This window comes from Dipodomys ordii, unplaced genomic scaffold, assembly GCF_000151885.1.
Source record: "Dipodomys ordii isolate 6190 unplaced genomic scaffold, Dord_2.0 Scaffold70, whole genome shotgun sequence".
In the NCBI taxonomy this organism is placed as follows: Eukaryota; Metazoa; Chordata; class Mammalia; order Rodentia; family Heteromyidae; genus Dipodomys; species Dipodomys ordii.
The window spans coordinates 8,890,720-8,912,251 of NW_012267286.1; the positions used below are offsets into that span (position 1 = coordinate 8,890,720).

At 41.4% G+C, this 21,532-nt stretch overlaps 1 protein-coding gene across 1 annotated transcript in view; it reads right to left on the minus strand.

The window, feature by feature from the left end:
- The window catches only part of Tet2 (tet methylcytosine dioxygenase 2), an 83,998-nt gene that overhangs the window by 22,659 nt on the left and 39,807 nt on the right, over positions 1 to 21,532 (minus strand). The window contains 4 exon segments of the mRNA XM_013023841.1: positions 2,756 to 2,964; positions 3,745 to 3,838; positions 5,114 to 5,204; positions 7,326 to 10,651. Coding sequence (XP_012879295.1) covers positions 2,756 to 2,964; positions 3,745 to 3,838; positions 5,114 to 5,204; positions 7,326 to 10,605 — 3,674 coding nt within the window. The 5' untranslated portion in view covers positions 10,606 to 10,651.

Below are 21,532 nucleotides of genomic sequence, written 5' to 3' on the forward strand. Positions count from 1 at the left end.
AAAAAAAAAAAAAACAATAGCCAAGATATGGAAACAATCCAGATGCCCCACTACAGATGAATGGATCCAAAACTTGTGGTACCTATATACAATGGAATAGTATGCTGCCATCAGAAAGGACAAAATAATGGCATTCACAGGATGGAACTAAAACAAATCATGTTGAGAGATATAAGCCAAGATCAGAGAGACAAATGGCAAATGGTCTCCCTGATATGCGGATGTTAAATTCAAAATGCAAGGAGATATGACAAAGTAAACAGGACTCAAGAAACAAAGGACCTCTTCTTAATTTGTCGTATCATTTCTAGATGACTCCATGTTCTTGGCCTTACATATGGTTTACACATGCGCACAACTGAGGGAAGTTAGGAAGAAGGTACAGAATCAGAAGGAAACGGATGAAAAAATACAACAGAGGGGACCCATTAGCTGCACTGGACATTGATGAAAATGAACAAGCAACTCAAGGGCAGGGGAGCAACACTAAGCTAACACTAAGCAAAAGGAAAGAAATGCTTGTATCATCCGATCTTGAAGAAATAATTTAATGTAAAAGTTTGTAGAATTCACAAGCTTTATAGACCATGATAATGACAATTCACCTTGTGAAGGTTAAAATGTGTTTGTGACTTTGGCTCAGCATCACTATCCCACAATACTGTGAAATTTGTGAAATTTATGTAATCACAATAAAGAAAAAAAGAAAGAACAAATCTGATTAGTGATGGGTTGATACAATGATGGGCACAAATATTTCCATCATCTCAGTATACTAGTTTGTGGTTTCATGGATGTAGAGTTAGGTAGACAAAAGTGAAAAACTATGGGGCTGGGAAGGTGGCTCAGTGGTAGAGCGCTTGCCTTGCATGCCTGAGGCCCTGAGTTCCATTCCTCAGCACCACATAAGCAGAAAAAGCCAGAAGTGGTGCTGTGGCTCAAATGGTAGAGTGCTAGCCTTGAGCTGAAGAGCTGAGGGACAGCACCCAGGCTCAGAATTCAAGCCCCACAACTGGCAAAATAATAATAATAATGATGATGATGATGATGATGATGATGATGATGATGATGATGCAGATAGCAACATGAACCAGGGTACAAGCACATGCGCACCTCCATGTTCATTGCAGCACTGTTCACAATAGCCAAGATAAGGAAACAACCCAGATGCCCCACCACAGATGAATGGATCCAGAAACTGTGATGCCTATATACGATGGAATTGGCCATTAGAAAGGACAAAATAATGGCATTCGCAGGTAAATGGATGGAACTAGAGCAAATCATTTTGAGTAAGGTGAGCCAAGAGCCGAGAGACATATGGTAGATGGTCTCCCTGGTGTGTGGATGTTGAATCCAAAGTGCAGGGAGATACGACAGGATGGACAGGACTCAAGAGACAAAGGACCTCTATTCCGTTTGTCATATCATTTCTGAATGACTTGACCACTTCTTGACCACTTATATGGTATGTGCATGTCTGAGGGAGGCTGGGGGAAGGGCATGGAGTCAAGGGGAAACGGGAAGGTATGTGACAGTAGGACCCATCAGCTGTACTGGACATTGATGAAAACGAACTAAGCAACTCCAGGGCCATGATGGAAAGGAGGGAATGAGAGGGAAAGAGGGAACAGCTTACACTGGGCAGAAGGAAAGGAACGTACATGTTGCCCGACATGAAAGAAATAGTTGTATTGTCAAAGCTCATAGAATTCACAAACATTATGGACCATGATAATGAGTTTGCCTTGTGAGGGTTAAAATGTGTTTGTGACTTGAACTAAGTATCCCTATCTCACAATGCTGTGAAATTGGTGAAATTTATACAATCACTTAACCTCAATTAAAAAAAAATAATGTAGATAATGTCTCATCGTCTGACTTAGGAAACAGTAATTTTTGCCAGGTGCTGGTGGCTCATGCCTGTAATCCTAGCTACTCAGGAGGCTGACATCTGAGGATCAAGGTTCAAAGGCAGCCTGGTCAGGATGGTTTGTGAAACTCTTAACTCTAATTACCACCAGAAAATGGGAAGTGGCACAGGTGGCTCAAGTGGAAGAATGCTTGCCTTAAGCTGAAGAGCTCAGGGACAGTGCCCAGGCCCAGAGTTCAAGCCCCATGACCTGACAAAAAAGAAGTAACTTTTTTGGACAACACCCTAATAATAACAATGGAATTCATTAGAAATAATGTATATAGAAACAGTTAATTTTCAACTATTCTGCAACAGTAAAAATTGAAGCCAACCTGGGACCCAGGGTCTCATACCTGCAATCCGAGCTACTAGATGACTGAGATCAGAGGCTCCTGGTTCAAAGCCAGCCAAGGCAGATAAATCCAAGAACACCTTATCTCCAATTAACCAGCAAAAGGAAAAAAAAAGAGAGCCAGAAGTAGACCAGCAGCTCAGCTCAAGTGGCAGAGCTCCAGCCTTGAGCAAAAAAGCTGAGTGTGGGCCCTGAGTTCAAGACTTAGCACAGGCAAACAGGCTGTCTCTCTTTCTCACCCCCCTCCTGTCTCCCTCTCTCCCTCCCCCTCTCTCTCTCTCTCTCTGCTACAGTTGAGGCCATGTGGATATACTTACACTTTCTAAACTGAGTATACCAAACCCAAATGAAACCACCTCCTTTCTTTCCCATTAGCAAACACTTACATCGCCTAACAGGGAACTAGGCATTTTGATCCCTTCTTCATAGATGTGAGATTACAGGCCCGACTCTTCCTTCAAGGGGAGAGAGCCCCTGGCTCCACTTACTCTTCATTGAGGGCACAGCGGCGATTGGTGAGGGCGCCGTTCTTCCGCAGCGACTGGGTGAGCTCCGAGTACAGGGTATCGGCCAGCTGGATGGGAATCGCGTCCCACACCAGGATGAGAATCACGATCACGGCCGCCTCGCAGCGGTGGCCAGCTCGCTCTCGGACACAACACAGCAGCTTCTCCTCCAGGCTAGCTCTGCGTATCACCTGCGTGCGTCCCCATTCACCCCCAGAATCCCCCACCCCGCCCAAAATGGAACAAGGGTCACTTGTGGCAGACAAGAACACTGGCTTTTCTGAGTTAAAATTAATATATAATATATATATAATATGTCATATATAATATAGATCATTGGTTGCAAACATATTTCACTGTTTATGGGGAGCTTAGCTTAGGAGGTCAGAAAAGAAGTATACAACTACTTCTAATGGTTAGCACGCTATACCAGCACAGTGGGAGCCACTAATTAAATGGCACCTGCATGAAAAGCCAGAGCTAATGCAAGCAAAGACATGCTAATGCACACTCCAGACATGCAAGAGTTGAGGGGAATGGGTGGAGATGAGAGCGACAGAGAAAATGATGGAAGGGGCCGGATGCATTGTATTCATAAATTAATATGTTGGATTGAACCCCCTGTGGTACAATTTGATATAATAAAATAAAATAAAAAACATGCAGGTCAGAATTCAGTGTTAGCATTAATACAACCTATGGGGAAATTTAGGATGTTTAAAGCATTAAGGACTATTTCTTCACAACCCAAGAATTATACTTTAAGCAGGCAATAAGACAGGCCTTTACCCTATTAAGTACATTGTGTCTATGATTTGAATAGGAATCCACCTTATTAAAAGATGCGACATACATGATAACCTATAGACCAAAACGTGCCCTTCAACCTGTATACTAACCCAATTTTCAGGGCTGTATTGAGCCAAAATTCCCAAGATTGAAGACCAAAGGCATTTTCAAGTCACACTTACCCATTTAGCAATAGGGCATCCCTGAGAACTTTTGCCTTCTTTGCCGGTATAGACGGCCCTTTCAATTCTAATAGCTTTACCCTTCTCTCCAAACCTTAAAGAAACCCACAGAAATACACACATACACAATTAGAAAAAATGATTTCAAGAAGCAATCAAAATATTTGAACATTTAAGTGCAATTTTATCCTATGACCACATCCTGAGAAATAAATGGTTTATTTATTTATTTTAAAAACAGGTCTAAGCCAAGCAACTGGATAATAGACTTTGATGTCTTACTTTTCTGCAGTATCAAAATATACCGGAAAATGTAATGAACTATTATTTCCTGTCTTACATGTTGGGTAGAGAAATACTGGGACAGATTTTTTTCTTATTATATAATTTCACAAAGTGCAAAATTTTAGTTTGCCCAATTCAGTCTTTTAAAACATATACTATTTGACTTTTGACCTTTACTAAATCTATTTTTCAGAACTTGGGGATTCATAATAGATTTAACTAAATCTCATTTTGTAAAAGGACTTGACAAGTACTTAGCATCCACCCATTTGAAAATACAGGATAGTGCTAGAAATAGACAGTAGAGACTTTTTGCTAATAAAAGGGACCATTTGGAGAGATTTGCTTTCTCTGCTAGGGTGATTTTATTTAGTTAATTTTCTATGCATTAATTTAGAAATGTGTGGTTTGGAAATACAGCAAGAGTGGTACTCAAAGTATCCTTGCTGCCCAATGTTTCCTCCTGTATTTCCATGCTCATCCAGGCTACCACGTAAGGAAAGACTAGTAGATTACAAGCTCAGAGTTGTAGACACCTACAAAGTCTTCTTTTGGAGGAGTTACGTGTTGATACTCGCAAATACTAATTAGCAGACCTGTGACTGATCTTTTTTTTTTTTAAAGGCAGCTATAAACCATGTCTTTTCTATTTAACACATCACCCTTGCACTCTTGGTTCAAAAGATAACTTACACATTTGCAATTTAACTCAACGACTACTTTCCCACTCTTTCCTCTTTGACACTATCAAGTGGGAGGGCCCAGCAGGGGACTCTGCAGCCTGTGCCAGCACCCCTGTGCCTGGCAGACTGGTTGGATGACTCTTGTTGGTGCCTAAGTTTTTCTATTTCTAGCATCTAACTCAGAGTGGGTAGCCTGTGCCAGCTCAGAGACTATTAGTCCTGTCAAATATTGTGACTCCCTGGTGAATAGTGCAGTGTGTAGTGTTGGCAAGCCCGGAAGAGCTAAGCTACTAATAATTACTCCATTTACAATTGTTTACTGCTTTGTGTGTGAAGGCTGGAAAATCTGACATATACAAAGGGATAAACGTTAATCTGCCCTGTGCCTTTGCGTTAATTACCTTTCTTCCATGATTTCTCTAATAGCTGCCACATTAGGACCTGCTCCTAGATGGGTATAAAAAGGACCTTCATCTTTTTCAATAATTTGCTCTGTTGAGATAATAGAAGATTATTATTATAGACCTCAATTACACTAAATATAAAGGCTACATCCACAAAAAGTATCCCCCATCTGCACATGAAGGGCTGTAAATTATTTAAAAATTTTTTCTTTAAAATGAGTAACTTGATGGACTGAGTTATTGTGCCAGATGATTAAGTATTATGTACATGAAGGCTACTGGAAAAGATTACCAAATTACATTTCAGACATGGCATATAAGAAATAATTTTAAACCAAAGAAGTGGAACTAAACAACAACAACAAAAGAATTAGAATGTATTATATGTAATATCAAGTACAACTCAACTTTGTAAGCTGGAAAAAAATAATTCAAGCTAATTAGAAGTTTGCCTATCACTTATGAATGTCAAAATTTTAAAAATAAAATTCCCTGTCTAATACCACCCCCAGAATATCATTCAGTTTCTTGTCAAAGGTCTATGTTTTTTTTTTCTTTTCTTTTTAAAAACTTTGTGCCAGTACTGCATCTGAATTGAACTCAAGGCTGAGCTTCTTCGCTCAAGTTTGGTGCTCTACCATTTGAGTAACAGCTCCACTTCTGGCTTCTGATGTTTAGCTGGAAATAAGAGTCTCATGGACTTTCCTGCCCAGGCTGGCTTTGAACTGATCATCTAATCTCAGTCTCCCAAGTAGAGTAGCTAGGATCACAGTTGTGAGCCACTGGCACTCAGCCAGCTCCCTTCTTCTGCCTCATATTTACTACCACATTTAATGACTCTATTTTTAAAATGAGAATGTTCAATCTAGACAGATATTTGGATGATGATGTGAGAAAATACTTGAGAGTAAAGCAGGGGCAATTGTTAACCCAAAAGATGGAAGAGCAGGGTAGGACTAGGGTGAGGAGAAAGGAATGAAAGTCATGACTTATCTAATCTTATCTGTGACATGTGTGGCATGTTAGCCCAGGTACAGAACTTAGTGACTACACATAAGGAGGGAAAGTATGGAGTCTCCTCCATCAATCTACACATCACAGCAAGGACAGATAGCATGGAGAAGTTAGCCACCATCCATGCTAACTGAACATTTGCTTTCTTAAATATCTTTGCCTCTATCCCTGTTCTTAGCTGTGGTTAAGATCATCTCTGCCCATACTTCATCTGCAGACAGCAGCCAAAACATTTCCTTATTACAGACTGGTCACATCATCTGAATTTTAACAGAAAGTTGTTTCTTTTTAAGGAAAAAAAAGTAGAAATACCATTTTATCAAAAGCTGAAATATTAGCTGGATAGCGGTGGCTCATGTCTGTAATCCTAGCTACCCAGGAGGCTGAAAGCTGAGGACTGTGAGGCAGCCTGGGCAGGCAAATCTGAGACTCTTATCTCCAATTAATCAGCAAAAAGCTGGAAGTGAAGATGTGGCTCAAGTGGTAGAGCACCAGCCTGGAATGAAATAGGTGAGTGAGAGCATGAGGCCTTGAGTTCAAGCCCCAGTGCTGGCAAAACCAAACCAAAAAATACAATAAAATAAAAAAGATAAAAATCAAAAAGAAAACAGATGAAACAAAGAGAAAAAAATGACACAAAAATGAATAGAAATCGGCATCTTAACTGTATTGAGGGGGGAAAAGGTCACAGTGAGTACTCTCAGAGCTTTTGCATTGTCATTTCTCCAACTCAAGAGATTAAAGGTAATAATTTCCTTATAGAGAAATGTTTGAAAACAAATAAGCTCCAGATTCTAGAAAAATGAACAATCCTACATTAGCTTGTACTGGAACAGTTATTCTCTTATGTTGATCATTTAAGCTACCTGTTTGCCTCTTCAGATGATATGCAAAGAATTAAATCAAGAAATTTCAAACAAATACATTTATATTTTAGAGAGTGGAACTGAGGGGGTGAAATGAACATGCCTAGGTATTTAAATTTGGGGGGAAACATGCAAATGAAGCTTTCTCTGGCTCAGCACAAGGATCTATAACTTAAGGGGGTGGGGAAAGCTTTGGAGGTTTTATGAGCCTTTAAAACTTGCTCCCAGACACAAGATTAAAAAAAAAAGAAAGATCATCTCATATCTGAAGATAAATTTTGCTAATTCTGGATAAACACCATGTGCTTCAGTACGTGTCTAGCACTTACCTACACATCTGCACGATGGGAAATCATACTGGGTCTTGGCAGGTGCACTCCATAAATTTTTTATAGGTGCCTCAAATAATTGGGAAGGTGACTCTACAAAACTATTGAAAACGGAGCCAGCTGTTCTTTTGCTGGGTGTCTTTTCTAAAGGCGATGCTGGCTGCTCTGATGTTGAAGTGTGGCTATTGATTTGTGTCGTTAAAACTGTCACTGGCCCAGACATCTCTACTTTCACATGTTTCTGGGACTTGAGACTAAGTGCTTTATGGTCAAAGAGTGATTTGGCCTGAAACTGCTTCACCTGCAGTTCCATGGTCTCGATGATGCTCTTCTGCTGGCTATTCTCGACGCTCAGAGGTGGAATCTCTTGTTTGGGTGTCTTTTTCCAAGTTTTGTTCTCTTGAGGTGTTGCTGCACGCATACAGGCCTGGGGCTTGGAGCCAGGCTCACTTTTGATGGGCTTGTGCATCTGATTTTGGCAGGACTCAGCTTGGGCTTGCTGAGCTTGCTGCTGCTCTTGCTTTTGTAAGAGGTGCCACCTGAGAGCAGCATGCTTTTGGATGTCCTTTGGGGTAGGGCTAACACGAATGCAACATCCTCCCTGATCAGAAGCAGGGAATGGCTCTGCATGGTGATGCATCAAGTACCTTTGCTGAGCTAGTTGTACAGTTTGTTGTCCTGACATTTCCTGGCTTCTGCTTTTATATCCCTGTAGAACTGAGGCTTGTGGAGGCTTCTGCTCTTGTTCTTGAAAGCACCTGTGAGGAACTTCTTGCTTTGGAGTCACATGATTTGGAAAATAGTGCATGTGGTGCAAGTTGGGGGTCTTGCTTCCTCCAAAGACTTCAGAATGTATGGTTTGTTCATTCCCCTCTGGGATAAGGTGTGGATTGCTTGCACTTGACTTCAAGATCTGACCATAAGGGACATTTCTATTAGTATTCTGTACTTGCTCTAATTTTTCTTGGGTAGTACGAGCTTGGAACTCATTTGGTTTTGAATACTGATTTTCACCACTAAAGCAGTCTTCTACTTTAATCTGGCCAAAGAACGATCCTTCTCTTTGCTGATCGTTATGACCTTGTGGGTGAGGGAAAGCCTGAGGCATTTGTTCTTTACTCCTCATTTGTAATTTTTGCTGCTGCACCTGCTGGTTTTGAGAGAAGTGTGGATCTGGGGATGGTGGGATTTGTTCAGCCTTCTTGGGACGCTTAAGTGTTGAAAAGGGCTCAGCCTCAGTAACCTGTTGATCTAAGTGCCGTTTTAATTGTGGGGACAGGAACTTCTCAGTGTGTGGATCTGCTCTTTGTGGAAAGTAAAATCTAGAGGCACACGGTACCTTCCTGGGAGGTTCAGGCGAAGACTCTGTCTTAGAAACGTGCCCTTGAGGAGAGAGTTTTTGGAACTGGAGATGTTGGTCCAACATACCTTGAGACTGCCCTTGACCTGTCTCCGCCTGGTACATTTGTAACTTCTGCTCCCGAGGCATCATTTTCTGGAGATAAACTTGCCTGGAGAGCCCTCCACTTATGTTGGAATTTCCAGTGTATTGTGTGGAGGTGATTGGATGGGCACTGTTGGATTGACACTGTCGCGAGGCCTCACGGAAGGGTGGATGAGATTCCGCTTGATGAAAGTGCGGAGTCTTCAATTCAATCCATCCTGGTTTCAGAGAGTGTGGAGTTGGGAGCGCATGATCTTGTGTTCGATCCTTCCCCATTGCTTCCTCTTTGCAGCCCATCAGCTGCTGGTGATGGTGGCTACCAAGAGTTGGAGGGTTATGTTTGAGATGTTCTGCTACTGTGGTTTTCTCAGAAGCCAAGGGAACAGTGGTTGTACCGGGTGTCCGGATGCCATTGTTATTAACACAATTATTCTGAGGACCTTCTGGAACCAACAGGGAAGGGCTGGATAGGCTGGCAGAGGGATCAGGACTCTGGGATGCTCTGGTCAAACATGGACCTTCAACTTTCACTTCCTGTAGAAGAGTTACGTTACTTTGGTTCGGATGGTGGTGGTTTGCTTCCAAAACTCCATCCTTCAGACTGCTGTTTCCTTCTGAAGGAAACTGAGGAAGAGGAGAAAGAGGAGGAGGGGGAGAAAGAAGCAGTTGGGGGGTCGTGGGAGTGGTAGGAAAGCTCCGCTTGAAGTAAGCACCATTCATTTCATTTTGCTTTAAATACTGTTCAGAGTTGCCATGAGGAGTTTGCGACTTGCTTCTGACACCTGAACAGAATTCTTCACCAGAGACGAGTCTCATGTTTCCTTGAAGGTGGCTGTTTTCTGCTGGAGATGAGCCAAGCTCAAAGAGTGACTTCTGCGGTTGGCGGTAGTCTGGTGTTTGGGGGGAACACGTGGTCCCCGGCATTGCCATGGGTTTCTTGACATGCTTAGCATCACAGGCCTTTGCTGGCTCTGGTGGCAGCTCAGGGATTGAGGTCTGGGAATTGTTCTGCCCTGAGGTATGCAGTGGGTGAGTGAGCTCACAGGACAACTCATTAGTAGCCTGACTGTTAATAGCATTGATGTGAGATGTGGTCGTCTGCACTGTACTGGAAACACACCCTGGATAGTATCGAGACAGTGTTTTCTCCAGGAGCTCACCGTGTGTGTTTTCCATCGAAGAGGCAGATTCGGTAGCACCATTAGGCATTAGCACTGCCTGGTTTGTAAGAAGTAATACAAGGTTCTTGTTGTGGTAGCTAGCATTTTCCCTTTCCTGCTCATTCTGAATCTGAAGCTCTGGATTTTCAGAGCCGTTGCAGTGACTGGATGGGAAACTGGTGGAATTTTTCACTGAATTTTCTTGGGTGACCGAGCTCACAGATTCTGTCTTATCACTCAAATCGGAGACATTTGGTTGACTGCTGCTTTTACCTGGATTTCTTTCTTGCCTTTCCCCGAAGTTATTTCTCTCTCCATTAGCCTTTTGGTCTTGTTTCCATTTCCGTTTATTTGGGAACCCAGAGAGAGACGGTTCACTAAGTGTGCGTTTTATTCCTCTATTTGGCAAATGCTTGGAATACCCTTGGCCTTCTTGGATGAAATCTGGACTGGTGCAACTACTCTGGCTATCCTTCATATGCGGTATTCCGTAATAGCTCTTGAAAGACTGCCACTTGGTATCTCCATTTACTTCTTGATGTGGTCTCTCAGTTACTGGGCTTCCATTCTGGAGTTTTACAGCCAGAGGTTCTGCCTGGCAGATCGGGGAAGGTAATGGTCTCAGGAATGGACTTTGTCTGTTGCCCTCCACATGGTTGGTTCTATCCTCTTCCATCGGGCTTGCTTCGGGGCCATCCACAAGGCTGCCCTCTGAATGAATCCTAAAGAACATGGAAACAAATACGATGCATCAGTATACATCAACACTAACAGATAACTTAGATGATAAATGTCACTGAAGTAGTATAGGAATACCTATGGAAGAAAGTTATACTCATTTTCTCTGTCTGTAATGATGGACCAATGGCTACTTGAGAAGTGTTCATTTTTTATCTTTCCAACAACTCTCAGGTCATTATGGTCATGGAGCGCAATGGCTAATAAAAATTATTAGCTGACATGGGAGTTTATTAGTAATTAGTACCAACTTCTTTTCCAAATAATTCTTTGGGATCAAAATTCTAAGAATTATAAAGAAAAATCCTTTCTCTTTCTTTTCCCCTAGTACTTCATGTATCCAATTCCTTGCCAAGTTCTCTTGTTTACACTTTCTACATAGTCCTTAGATCATCTTCATTGCAAGTTTTAACACTCAGATCTTTACTTTGTTAAGACCTATGTTAGCAGATTTAAAAAAAAGGATTATCTCCCTTAACCCTAGGTGCTTCCCCACCCCTACCCCTTCAAGGACACACACCAACACAGAAAATTAACAACATATAGGCAAATCATAAAAATAGGTTGGGTATTTTTTTTTTACTTGGTATTGTTTTTACTTCTTGACCTATGTCTCCAATCCTTTTGATTTTAGTGTTTCTTTTAGATAGGATTTCCTAATTTGCCCCAATCTTTCTGTCTTTATTTCCTTTAGTAACTAAAATTACAGGCATGTTCCACCATACCTGGCTTATTTGTTGAGGTAAGGTTTCACTCTGCCTGGGCTAACTATGAGCTATGATCTTCCTTATATTTGCCTCCTGGAAATCTGGAATTGTATTTGTGAAGTACTCTATGCCACTTTGGCATTTTCTTTCTTTCTTTCTTTTTTTTCTTGGTCAGTCATGGGGCTTGAATTCTAGGCCTGGGTACTGTCCCTGAGCTTTTCAGCTCAAGGCTAGCATGCAGCTGGGTTCAGGTGGCTCACGCTTGTCATCCTAGCTACTCAGGAAGCTGAGATCTGAGGATTGCGGTTCAAAGCCAGCCCAGGAAAGTCCGTGAGACTCTTATCTCCAATAAACCACAAGAAAACTGGAAGTGGCGCTGTGGCTCAAGCAATAGAGGGCTCACCTTCAGTTGAAGAGCTAAGGGACAGCGCCAAAGCCCACAGCGCCATGTCTGGCCTTTTTTTTCTGTTTATGTGGTGCTGAGGAATCAAACCCAGGGCCTCATGCATGTGAGGCAAGCACTCTACCACTGAGCTACCTTCCCAGCCCCCGGAGTTTTCTTAGGAGACCAAATAGGCAGTTTTAGAAATTATATAAGATAGATTTGAATGAAATCACAAATAAAACCAAAAAGCACATTTAGATCCAATTTGTCATTTTTTGTATCTCCTTTTACTGCAGTAATCCAATATTCCTCATAAATAAATCCCACCTTTCTGAAGAGCCAAAAAGAGCAGTTTTAAGCAGAAGGATTACCATTTCTTAGTCAGGTAATGAGTACATTTCTTTTTGGGTGATGTTACCCCTTCCTTCACTCTCTCCCACTTTCCCCCCTTCTGTGATTTATTTCTTTTTTTTTCTAAAATCTAAAGGTCAAATTATATCCAAGTAATTTAGCATAAATAGGAACACACAATCATTATCTATGGCCATTCCATGATTTCAGCTAATGGCACAGAACAATTTTCTAAGAGAGAGAAAGGAGATGTATAGAAGGAAAGGGAGAAAGAGGGAGGGGGTGGGGAAAGAGGAAGGAAGGAGGGGACACCATGTTATGACCTTTATCATTGATGTGAAGATTTATGAAGCATCTCTATTTTGAATACTGTCCCTTTAGCTAGTAGCTAACATTTTGGTTTCCTAAGACCAAAACAGGTTTTCAGCCATAGCAGTTTCCCTTTGATATTTAATTCTGTGCCTTTTCTTGCCTCTCTGACAATAATTTATTATAAATTCAAGTCGCATCGGCAGCATCTGTGAAACAATTACTGCATCTAGGACTGACTTTGCAGTCTAATCCATCATAATTATGACAGTCCTCTTTGAAGATACCATGATGCATGACTTAAAAATAGCACATTAGTGTGCAAATGGACCTGCATCTCATTTCACCAATATGCATTTAGGGCTGTAATTTAGCTCAACACCATTTGACTCTTTGAATCGCTCAAATGTAGCTGCATTTCTTACCACATCAGACTACATAGATGCGGCTCAAAATTTGTGAAGGGTTTCTATTCTCTTGTTCTCTCTATTGATTTTGTAGGTGGTATTTCTTTTCCTGCTCTTAGTGTAAAAAAAAAAAGGCACAGATCATTTAAGTCTTTTCTCAAGGGAAAACCCTATGCAGATGTTATGATAATGCAGTTTAATTAAATGCAATCTCGAGGTATTGAGAGGCTGTGAATTGGGAGAGTCCAAAGTTAATACCACTGTGAACTTAGATGGACGTGTGGAAATGAAAGTCTTTGCTTTACCTTCAAAATTACACCAGCAAAGAAACTTAAGTATCTTGCTGTTCTACTTATTTAAACAGTTTGCCTCTAACTGGGTATTTCTTCTATCAGGTAAAAAGATTCAATGTGGCTATCAAAGCTTAAGCCTACAAGGTTTGAAACAGTAACCCTTGACATTATAATTGAATAGCAAGTTTGATTTCTTTCACGAAGTTTAAGAACCATTACTTTGTTGTATACATACTTTAATTTCAGGTACAAGTGAGAATTTAGTTTTCTAATTAAATCTTGTAAGTGCAGCCTTGTAACCTCTTGAGTCCCACAAGTCACCCCAAGAATATAATCTTTGACTGTTCATTTCTAAACCACACCTACATACACTCAAACAAAATTGAGGATTATTAGGCAACTTTTTATGTGGGTATAAATAGAAACAATGACAATTGAGAAATTGTAGTATATCTCTATTGGTATGTTGAGTAATTTAGCATGAGTTATTTTTTTTTAATCCATTAAAAAACACACAGGTCTGGGAAGGTGGCTCAGTGGTAGAGTGCTTGCCTTGCATGCATGAGGCCCTAGGTTCGATTCCTTAGCATCACATAAGCAAAATGAAAAAAGCCAGAAGTGGTGCTGTGGCTCAAGTGGTAGAGCACTAGCCTTGAGCTGAAGAGCTGAGGGACAGCGCCCAGGCCCAGAGTTCAGGCCCCACAACCGGACCCCCCCCAAAACACACACACACACACACACACATACATATACATATATATATATATACTCAGGCTGGGTGCTGGTGGCTCATGCCTGTATATAATCCTAGCTACTCAGGAGGCTGATATCTGAGGATCATGGTGGTTTGAAGCCAGCCCATGAGTTCAAGCCCCACGACTAACAAAAAAAATTTTTAAAAAAGAACCCCAGCCTACAAATTTTCTGCCATATACCTTTCTGTTCCCATTTTGATAAACAACTTGGCACACATACTATTATAGTAAAAATGAAGTTGTTAGAAATGCCTCATATCAGCTCTAGACCCAAATCAATCAACAGGCATATTCTGTTTAGACCTCTTAACCTTAGACATCAATGTAGATCATTCTTTATCATGAAAGATCCAACAGCTAGACTCTGCCCAGCCTTCTCTCAGTCAGCCTATGAACAGAAATGTCAGTTTCAAGATGGGTACTAGTGGCTCAGGCCTATAATCCTAGCTAAATTTTGAGGATCATGGTTCAAAGCAAGGCCAGGCAGCAAAGTCATCTGTGACATCCTTCAATTAAGGACACACACACACACACACACACACACACACACACACACACACACATACACTTTCCTTCCCTATATGGCTTAAGATTCTCTTGATTCATCACAGAACAAATACAAATTCTGACTATTATTAATAAGACTCAAAATGTCAGGTTGAATTTAACTCCTAGCTTAATAAATACCACCAGTGGTGAGTGGCCAAAAAGTATTCATGCAAACATTGATTCTCATATATTCAGTTTGACTGAAAGAAGCCTTCACCCAAACATACACACTGTGCAGAAAGCAAGTTCACATGAAATGTAATAGTTTTGTCCTTTTATCCACTTCACTCTGAAACATCAGTATTTGAATGTGAGATTGACACTAAAATGCAGTTCGAACTTGAGATTACATTTGCAGACAGTCTGCCTCTTTGGAGGAAGATTGTTTTACTTGGTACCCTGTTCCCTGTTTCCTGTTTTGTTGTGGCAAGCAGGTCACCACTTTCAAAAAAAAAAGTAATGAAACCAAATTCATACTAAATTACTCCCAAACTTTGAAATTAACTGGTAACACTAGGTACTTACTACTATGTCTTTACCCATATTTTATGCTTCATGCTAACCTAGTCAGTCAGGAATACTCTGCAACTTTTCTACGACTAGAAACAATCCAAGAAAAAAAATGGTAAAAATAAAGTTGTATTAATTAGCCTTTTGAGTTCATTGCACATTAGAAGTCTATTTTTTGTATCCCTGACACTCCACAGAAAGACAAAAAATAATAATGAACCTGGAACTGGTGGCTACTTGGGAGCTGAAATCTGGAGATCAATTACTCAAAGACAGTTAGGGCAGGAAATTCTTTTAAGACTACAACCAGCAAAAAGCCAGGAGGCCTGGTTCAAGTGATAAATTGCCATCCTAGAGTGGGAAAACTTGAGTTCAAGGAGCAATGCTGGTACAATAATAAATAATAAAAACAATAAACAAAAACCAGTTAAAAGACTCCCCTAACTTGGGAAATTTATTCTTCACAGAACCCAAAATGTGTTTTAGAGAAGAAATAATGTTGGAGTCCTGGATTGCTTGCTTGCAAATAGGCATCTTCTATCAGTTAGTATGGAGGGAAGGGAAGGGGACCTGAACAGTTCTAAGTCAGGATAGAGAATAACAATTTGTTTTTAGCGGGCTGGGAATGTAGCTTAGTGGTAGAGTGCTTGACTAATATGCATGAAGCTATGAGTTCAGTTCCTTAGTACCACATAAACAGAAAAGGCCAGAAGTGGCACTGTGGCTAAAGTGGTAAAGCACTAGCCTTAAGCAAAAGAAGCTCAGGGACAGTGCCCAAGCCCTGAGTTCAAGCCCCAGGACTGGCAAAAAAAAAAAAAAAAGGTTTTAGGCCCAGTGCTGGTGGATTAGGCCTGTAATTCTTCTAGCTTTTCAGGAAACTGAGATCTGAGGATCATAATTTGAAGCCAGCTCAGGCAGAAACACCTGTGAGACTCTTATCTCCAATTAACTTACCAAAAAGCCAGACATGGAGCTGTGGTTCAAATGGTAGAACGCTAGCCTTGAACCAAAAAGCTCAGACAGCACCCAGGACCTGTGTTCAAGTCCCAGGAGAGGTCCATACATAGACAAAATGTTTAGAAATTTGTGGGGTTTTTTTTTTCTGCTAATAGCTGGCTACATAATTAAGATACTCATAGTGACTCACATAATAAAAACTGAGGACATGAAAAAGGAAAATGGAGTTGGATACTTTCTACTTCTGAAATTACTCAAGTTCAAAGTTGCAGCTATGACCCAAATGAACCAAAGCCAGTCCCCTCCTTCCCAGCCACAGAGGAATGATGCAACACAGAACCATATTTAAAATCTATCAATGTACTTTGTATCAAAGCAAATCCAATTTTCTGCACTTCTGGTTTTAATTCTTCACTTGAATCTCCTTTTTCATATTAAAAGGACAGTTTTCGTTTTTTGTGCTAAAACAATTCCTTGTAAATTATTATCCAAACTATAAACCCCTAAGATGAATTTTGTTCTTAATTCCATATGCTTATAGCATTAATTTCTAATAAGCTTTGTGAGCTCATGAGAATCTAAGGGAAGGAAATAGTCCCCCTCTCCTAGAAAAATCTGTATAAAATTTCTAGATATGAGCCAGGTGGCCTTGACTCATGCCTGTGATCCTAGCTACTCAGGAAGCTGAGATCTGAGGATTGTGGTTCAAAGCCAGTCTAGGCAGGAAAGTCCATGAGACTCTTATCTCCAATTAACCACCAGAAAAACAGAAGTGGTGGTGTGGCTCAAGTGTTAGAGTGCTCGTCTTGAGCTCAAGAGGCTCAGGAACAGCACCCAGGCCCAGAGTTCAAGCCCATGTCTAAATAACAATAACAACATATATATATATATATATATATATATATATATATATATATATATATATAAAAGCTCTGCAGTTTCATTTCAAGAGTTCAGCCCAGTTTTGGAATGTTAGTTTACTCCAAAATCTTTTAAAAATAAGATTTGGCTTATTTTCGTGTGTATGTAAAACTAGCTGATAATTTATTCTCTCTTCTTGAAAGAATACTTTCTATTCTGAATTTCCTTGAAAGCAGTATCCAATAGTAAAGCCATTCAAGGAAGTTACTTCCATTATGTCCATGAAAAAAATAAGCTTTTTAGACTTCTGGACCATTAGAGCAGGTATCATCCTCTTCCTACGAGTGACTAAAATAACTAAAGAAAATAAAAATAGGGGCTGGGAAGGTGGCTCAGTGGTAGAGTGCTTGCTTTGCATGCATGAGACTCTGGGTTTGATTCCTCAGCACCACATGAACAGAAAAAGCCAGAAGTGGTAGAGTGCTAGCCTTGAGCTGAAGAACTGAGGGACAGCGCCGAGACCCAGAGTTCAGGCCCCACGACTGGCAAAAAAAAAAAAAAAAAAATTGGGAAATATCCTGTATTAGCACTAGTAACTAGGGGATAATTTTTTGAGACGAGTTTTAAGAATTTCTAGAAATACAAAACAAGCAAATCCACAAAGTACATTGCTGTCTGTTGCTGGTGGCTCATGTCTGTAGTAGTCCTAGCTACTCAGGAAGCTGAGATCTGAGGATCATGGTTCAAAGCTCCCCACCCCCCATCTCCCACCCCTCTGCCTCGAGGCTTGAATTCAGGGCTCAGGCACAGTCCCTGAGCCTCAAGGCTAGCATCCTACCACATCCCAACTTCCAGTTTTTGAGTGGTTAATTGGAGGTAAGAGTCTCATGGGGACTTTTCTGCCCACTGGCTTCAAACTGCAGTCCTCAGATCTCAGCCTCCAGAGTAGCTAGGATTATAGGCATAAACCACCAGCGTCCAGCTAAGAAAAACTCTTATTTTCAATTAACCACCAAAAAGCCAGACGTGGAGCTACGGATCAAACTGTAAAGCCCCATCTTAGATCTAAAAAGTTAAGTGAATGTGAGGCCCTGAATTCAAGCCCCAACCCAAACCAACCAACTAACCAATGAAATATACATTGCTACCTGTCTAGTCATAATCTCTTATGAGGTGACTCAAATGATAGAGCGACAGTGAGTGAGTGCAAGGCATTGATTTCAAGCACTAGACCCAGCTCCCTACTCCTCCCACACCTCCTCCCCCAGCAAAACCAGTCATGGAATGTATAAAGAATAAATAAGCAAAGCTTTGGCACATCTTATTTGGAGGGCATGGGCTGGGTAGATAAAATCAACAGGAGATGAACAATGCAATGGAAGCCCTTTCTTCCCACATGAAGCGGAAGAAGGGGGAACACTAGAGAGAAGAATGCTAGAGTTGGTGGCATGCTTAGCCTGGCATGGAGAAGCTATTCTGGCAACTCTGCACATGACATACCTGGAGATAGCCTTAATCTCTTTTATTTCTTCCTCTTCTAATCTGACTTTCTTTTTCACTGATGAGTTCTCTTTTTTTATTTTTATTACTATTGTGTGTGTGTGTGTGTGTGTGTGTGTGTGTGTACTGAGGCTTAAATGCTGGGCATGTGTTGTCCCTTAGCTTTTTTATTCAAGGCTGGTACTTTACATGACTGGAATCACAGCTCCACTGGCTTAGTTGGCTAATTAGAGATAAGATTCTCACGATTTGGGCTGACACCCGTCTTTTACCCTCAGATCTCAGCCTTCCCAGTAAGGAAGTTTTCAGGTAAGTTAGCATCCAACTAGTGCTCCATCTTAATACTGGTTGAAAAGTCCTCAGCTGGGTGGGCCAGGGCACCAAAAAAAGAAAAAAATAAAAGGACTAGCTCACATAACAATCCTTGACTAGAGTTCAGGACAAGTAAAAAGGTACAAGGAGATTAAACAGAAGGGAGAGGCAGGAGCTGATCTCTTCCAATATTGTATTTTTTTTTGGGGGGGGGCTAAATTCTGGGCCTGGGCGCTGTCCCTCAGCTCTTCAGCTCAAGGCTAGCGCTCTACCACTTGAGCCACAGCACCACTTCCAGCTTTTTTCTTTTTGCTTATGTGGTGCTGAGGAATCGAACCCAGGGCCTTAGGCATGCAAGGCAAGTGCTCTCCCACTGAGCCACCTTCCCAGCCCTTAGGCAATATTGTAAATTAGTACAAAGACTCTTTTTAGGGACAATATTCTAAATGTCTTCACAAAGAGAATGTTTTTTTCTTTGCCAGTCCTGAGGCTTGAACTCAGGGGCCTGGGCACTGTCCCTGAGTTGCTTTTGCTCAAGGCTGGCATTCTACCAATTGAGCCACAGCATCACTTCTGAGATTTTTTTTTGCCACTTCTGGCTTTTTCTCCATTGAACCCCAGGCTTTGTGCATGCTAGGCAAGCACTCTATCACTAAGCCACCTTCCCAGCCCTTGAAGAGAATCTTTTGAACATTCTAAGACTCTTTTACAGACTTCCATTGGGTATAGGTGTTTTCCTTCAAGGGCTAGGGAAATAAAAGGAGAATAAAACCTGTGTTGAGAAAACAAATTTCTCCTCTGCTCTCAAAACATAACCAACAGACAAGTCTTTAGTGACACTGAAGGATCAAAGCCTTCTGCCCTACCAGCAAGTGTGCAAGTCAGCAGATGACAGAAAGCTGGGGTCCTAATGCAGTCACCCTGACCCCAGCTACACGTGCTAAAGCCTCAACTGTTACACGACGAGAGCTCAGCCATACCACTAATGCCCACCCCATTTAGATGCCATTTGAACCTATCTTAGTTTTCTGAGTGAACAGCTGTAAAACAGGCTTGCCACACTCCATCCTTCCTTTGTAGGTTCAACAAATAGGCTCAAACAGCTCAAAGACCTCCAGAGAACACCTTTATGGGTAAAAGATAGAGAGGAAGAAATGCATAGGTGGAGCTATGGAGTTATGAGAAAAGAGGACTGGAGTTTCTCTACCTTTCAGAGGTGATCCGGTGATCTTCAAATTCAGCTTCGAATTTATCTACGGAACTCAGACCCCCCAGCCCTTCAAAGAGCTTTTATGGAAACTTTAATCTAATTTTAATAAATTGGGTGGGGAAACTTAGGAAAACCTATCGTTTTCTAGTTTCTTTCAAGAATTTTCTGGCAGCGTTCCTCCCCCAGGCCAGGAGAGTGTCCTTGAGCTAATTGGATTAGATTCTAGTGAAATGCCTTAAGGAGAGAAAGTTAGAAAGGAAGATCAGAAGAACATGTCAACTGACAACACCCTGGAAAAGAAAAAACTTCACCTAAAAGAAGAAATAAACCTGTGCCCCCCCCCAAAAGAAAAAGAACATGTTTCACAACTAATGTTCTTACTGTGCTAGAAATAAGTGACAGATTTCATGAGTCATTCATGGTAAAAGTTTTTGGCTGCGTGGAGCTGAATGATAGAAGCTTGCCTAGTATGTGAGAAGTCCTGGGTGAGATTCCCCAGCCTCTGGGATCTATGGGGTGGGGGATGTTCGCAGACATTCTTTGAAACAACAAATGAAAGGTTAAGTTAGAAAATGTACTGAAGTTTAGGGGGAAATCTAAGGCAAAAATACTTAGAAAATTCCACAAAATAGCTATATATATAATATATATATATATAGTTTTTTAATTTAATTTTTTTCTTTTTTTTCTTTTTGTCAATCACGGGGCCTGAACTCTGGGCCTGCGTGCTATCCCTCAGCTCTTCAGCTCAAGGCTAGTGCCCTACCACTTGAGCCACAACGCCACTTCTGTCTTTTTTCTGCTTATGTGGTGCTGAGGAATCGAACCCAAGCAGTCTACCACTAAGCCACCTTCCCAGCCCAAAATAGCAATATTAAAAGAAACAAAAACCAGAGTACTGCCAGGCGCTGGTGGCTCACACCTATAATCCTTTCTACTAAGGAGGCTGAGGTCAGAGGATCTCGGTTTAAAGCCAGCCTGTGAGACTCTTATCTCTAATTAATCACTGAAAAACCTGGAAGTGTCACTGTGGCTCAGGTAGTAGTGCACTAGCCTTGAGCAAAAAATTAAAAAAAAAAAAAAAAGGAGCCCAGGCTCAGAGTTCAAGCCCCAGGATGTGGTGGAGTGGGAAAGACCAGAAACCTGCCCAAAACAAATTAAAATGGTTTGGACACTCACTCAAAATGGACTCTAGACTCCAGTGATAAGGAAAAACTCATCCACAGCCCACAGCCCACAACCACCCAAGGGCCATTTAAAACTTTAATGTCTAAAGACCAGCACACTCCCTACCATTCCTTGTTTTGTTACTTTAAGTCAGGATTGGTGCCAGGCACTGGTGGCTTCTAGCTACTCAGGAGGCTGAGATCTGAGGATCATGGTTCAAAGCCAGCCTTGGCAGAAAAGTCCCCAGGAGACTCTTATCTCCAATTAACTACTCACAAACCAGAAATAACACTGTGGCTCAAGTGGTAGAGCGCTAGCTAGCCTTGAGCTGATGAATTCAGGCCCAGAGTTCAAGCCCCATGACTAACTAACTAAATAACTAGGAGACATGGCTGGGAAGGCGGCTCAGTGGTAGAGTGCTTGCTTGCCTTGCATGCATGAGGCCCTGGGTTCCATTCCTCAGCACCACATAAGCAGAAAAAGCTGGAAGTGGTGCTATGGCTCTAAGGGTAGAGCGCTAGCCTTGAGCTGAAGAGGGACAGTTCCCAGGCCCAGAGTTCAGGTGCCACAACCGACAAAAAAAAAAAAAAAA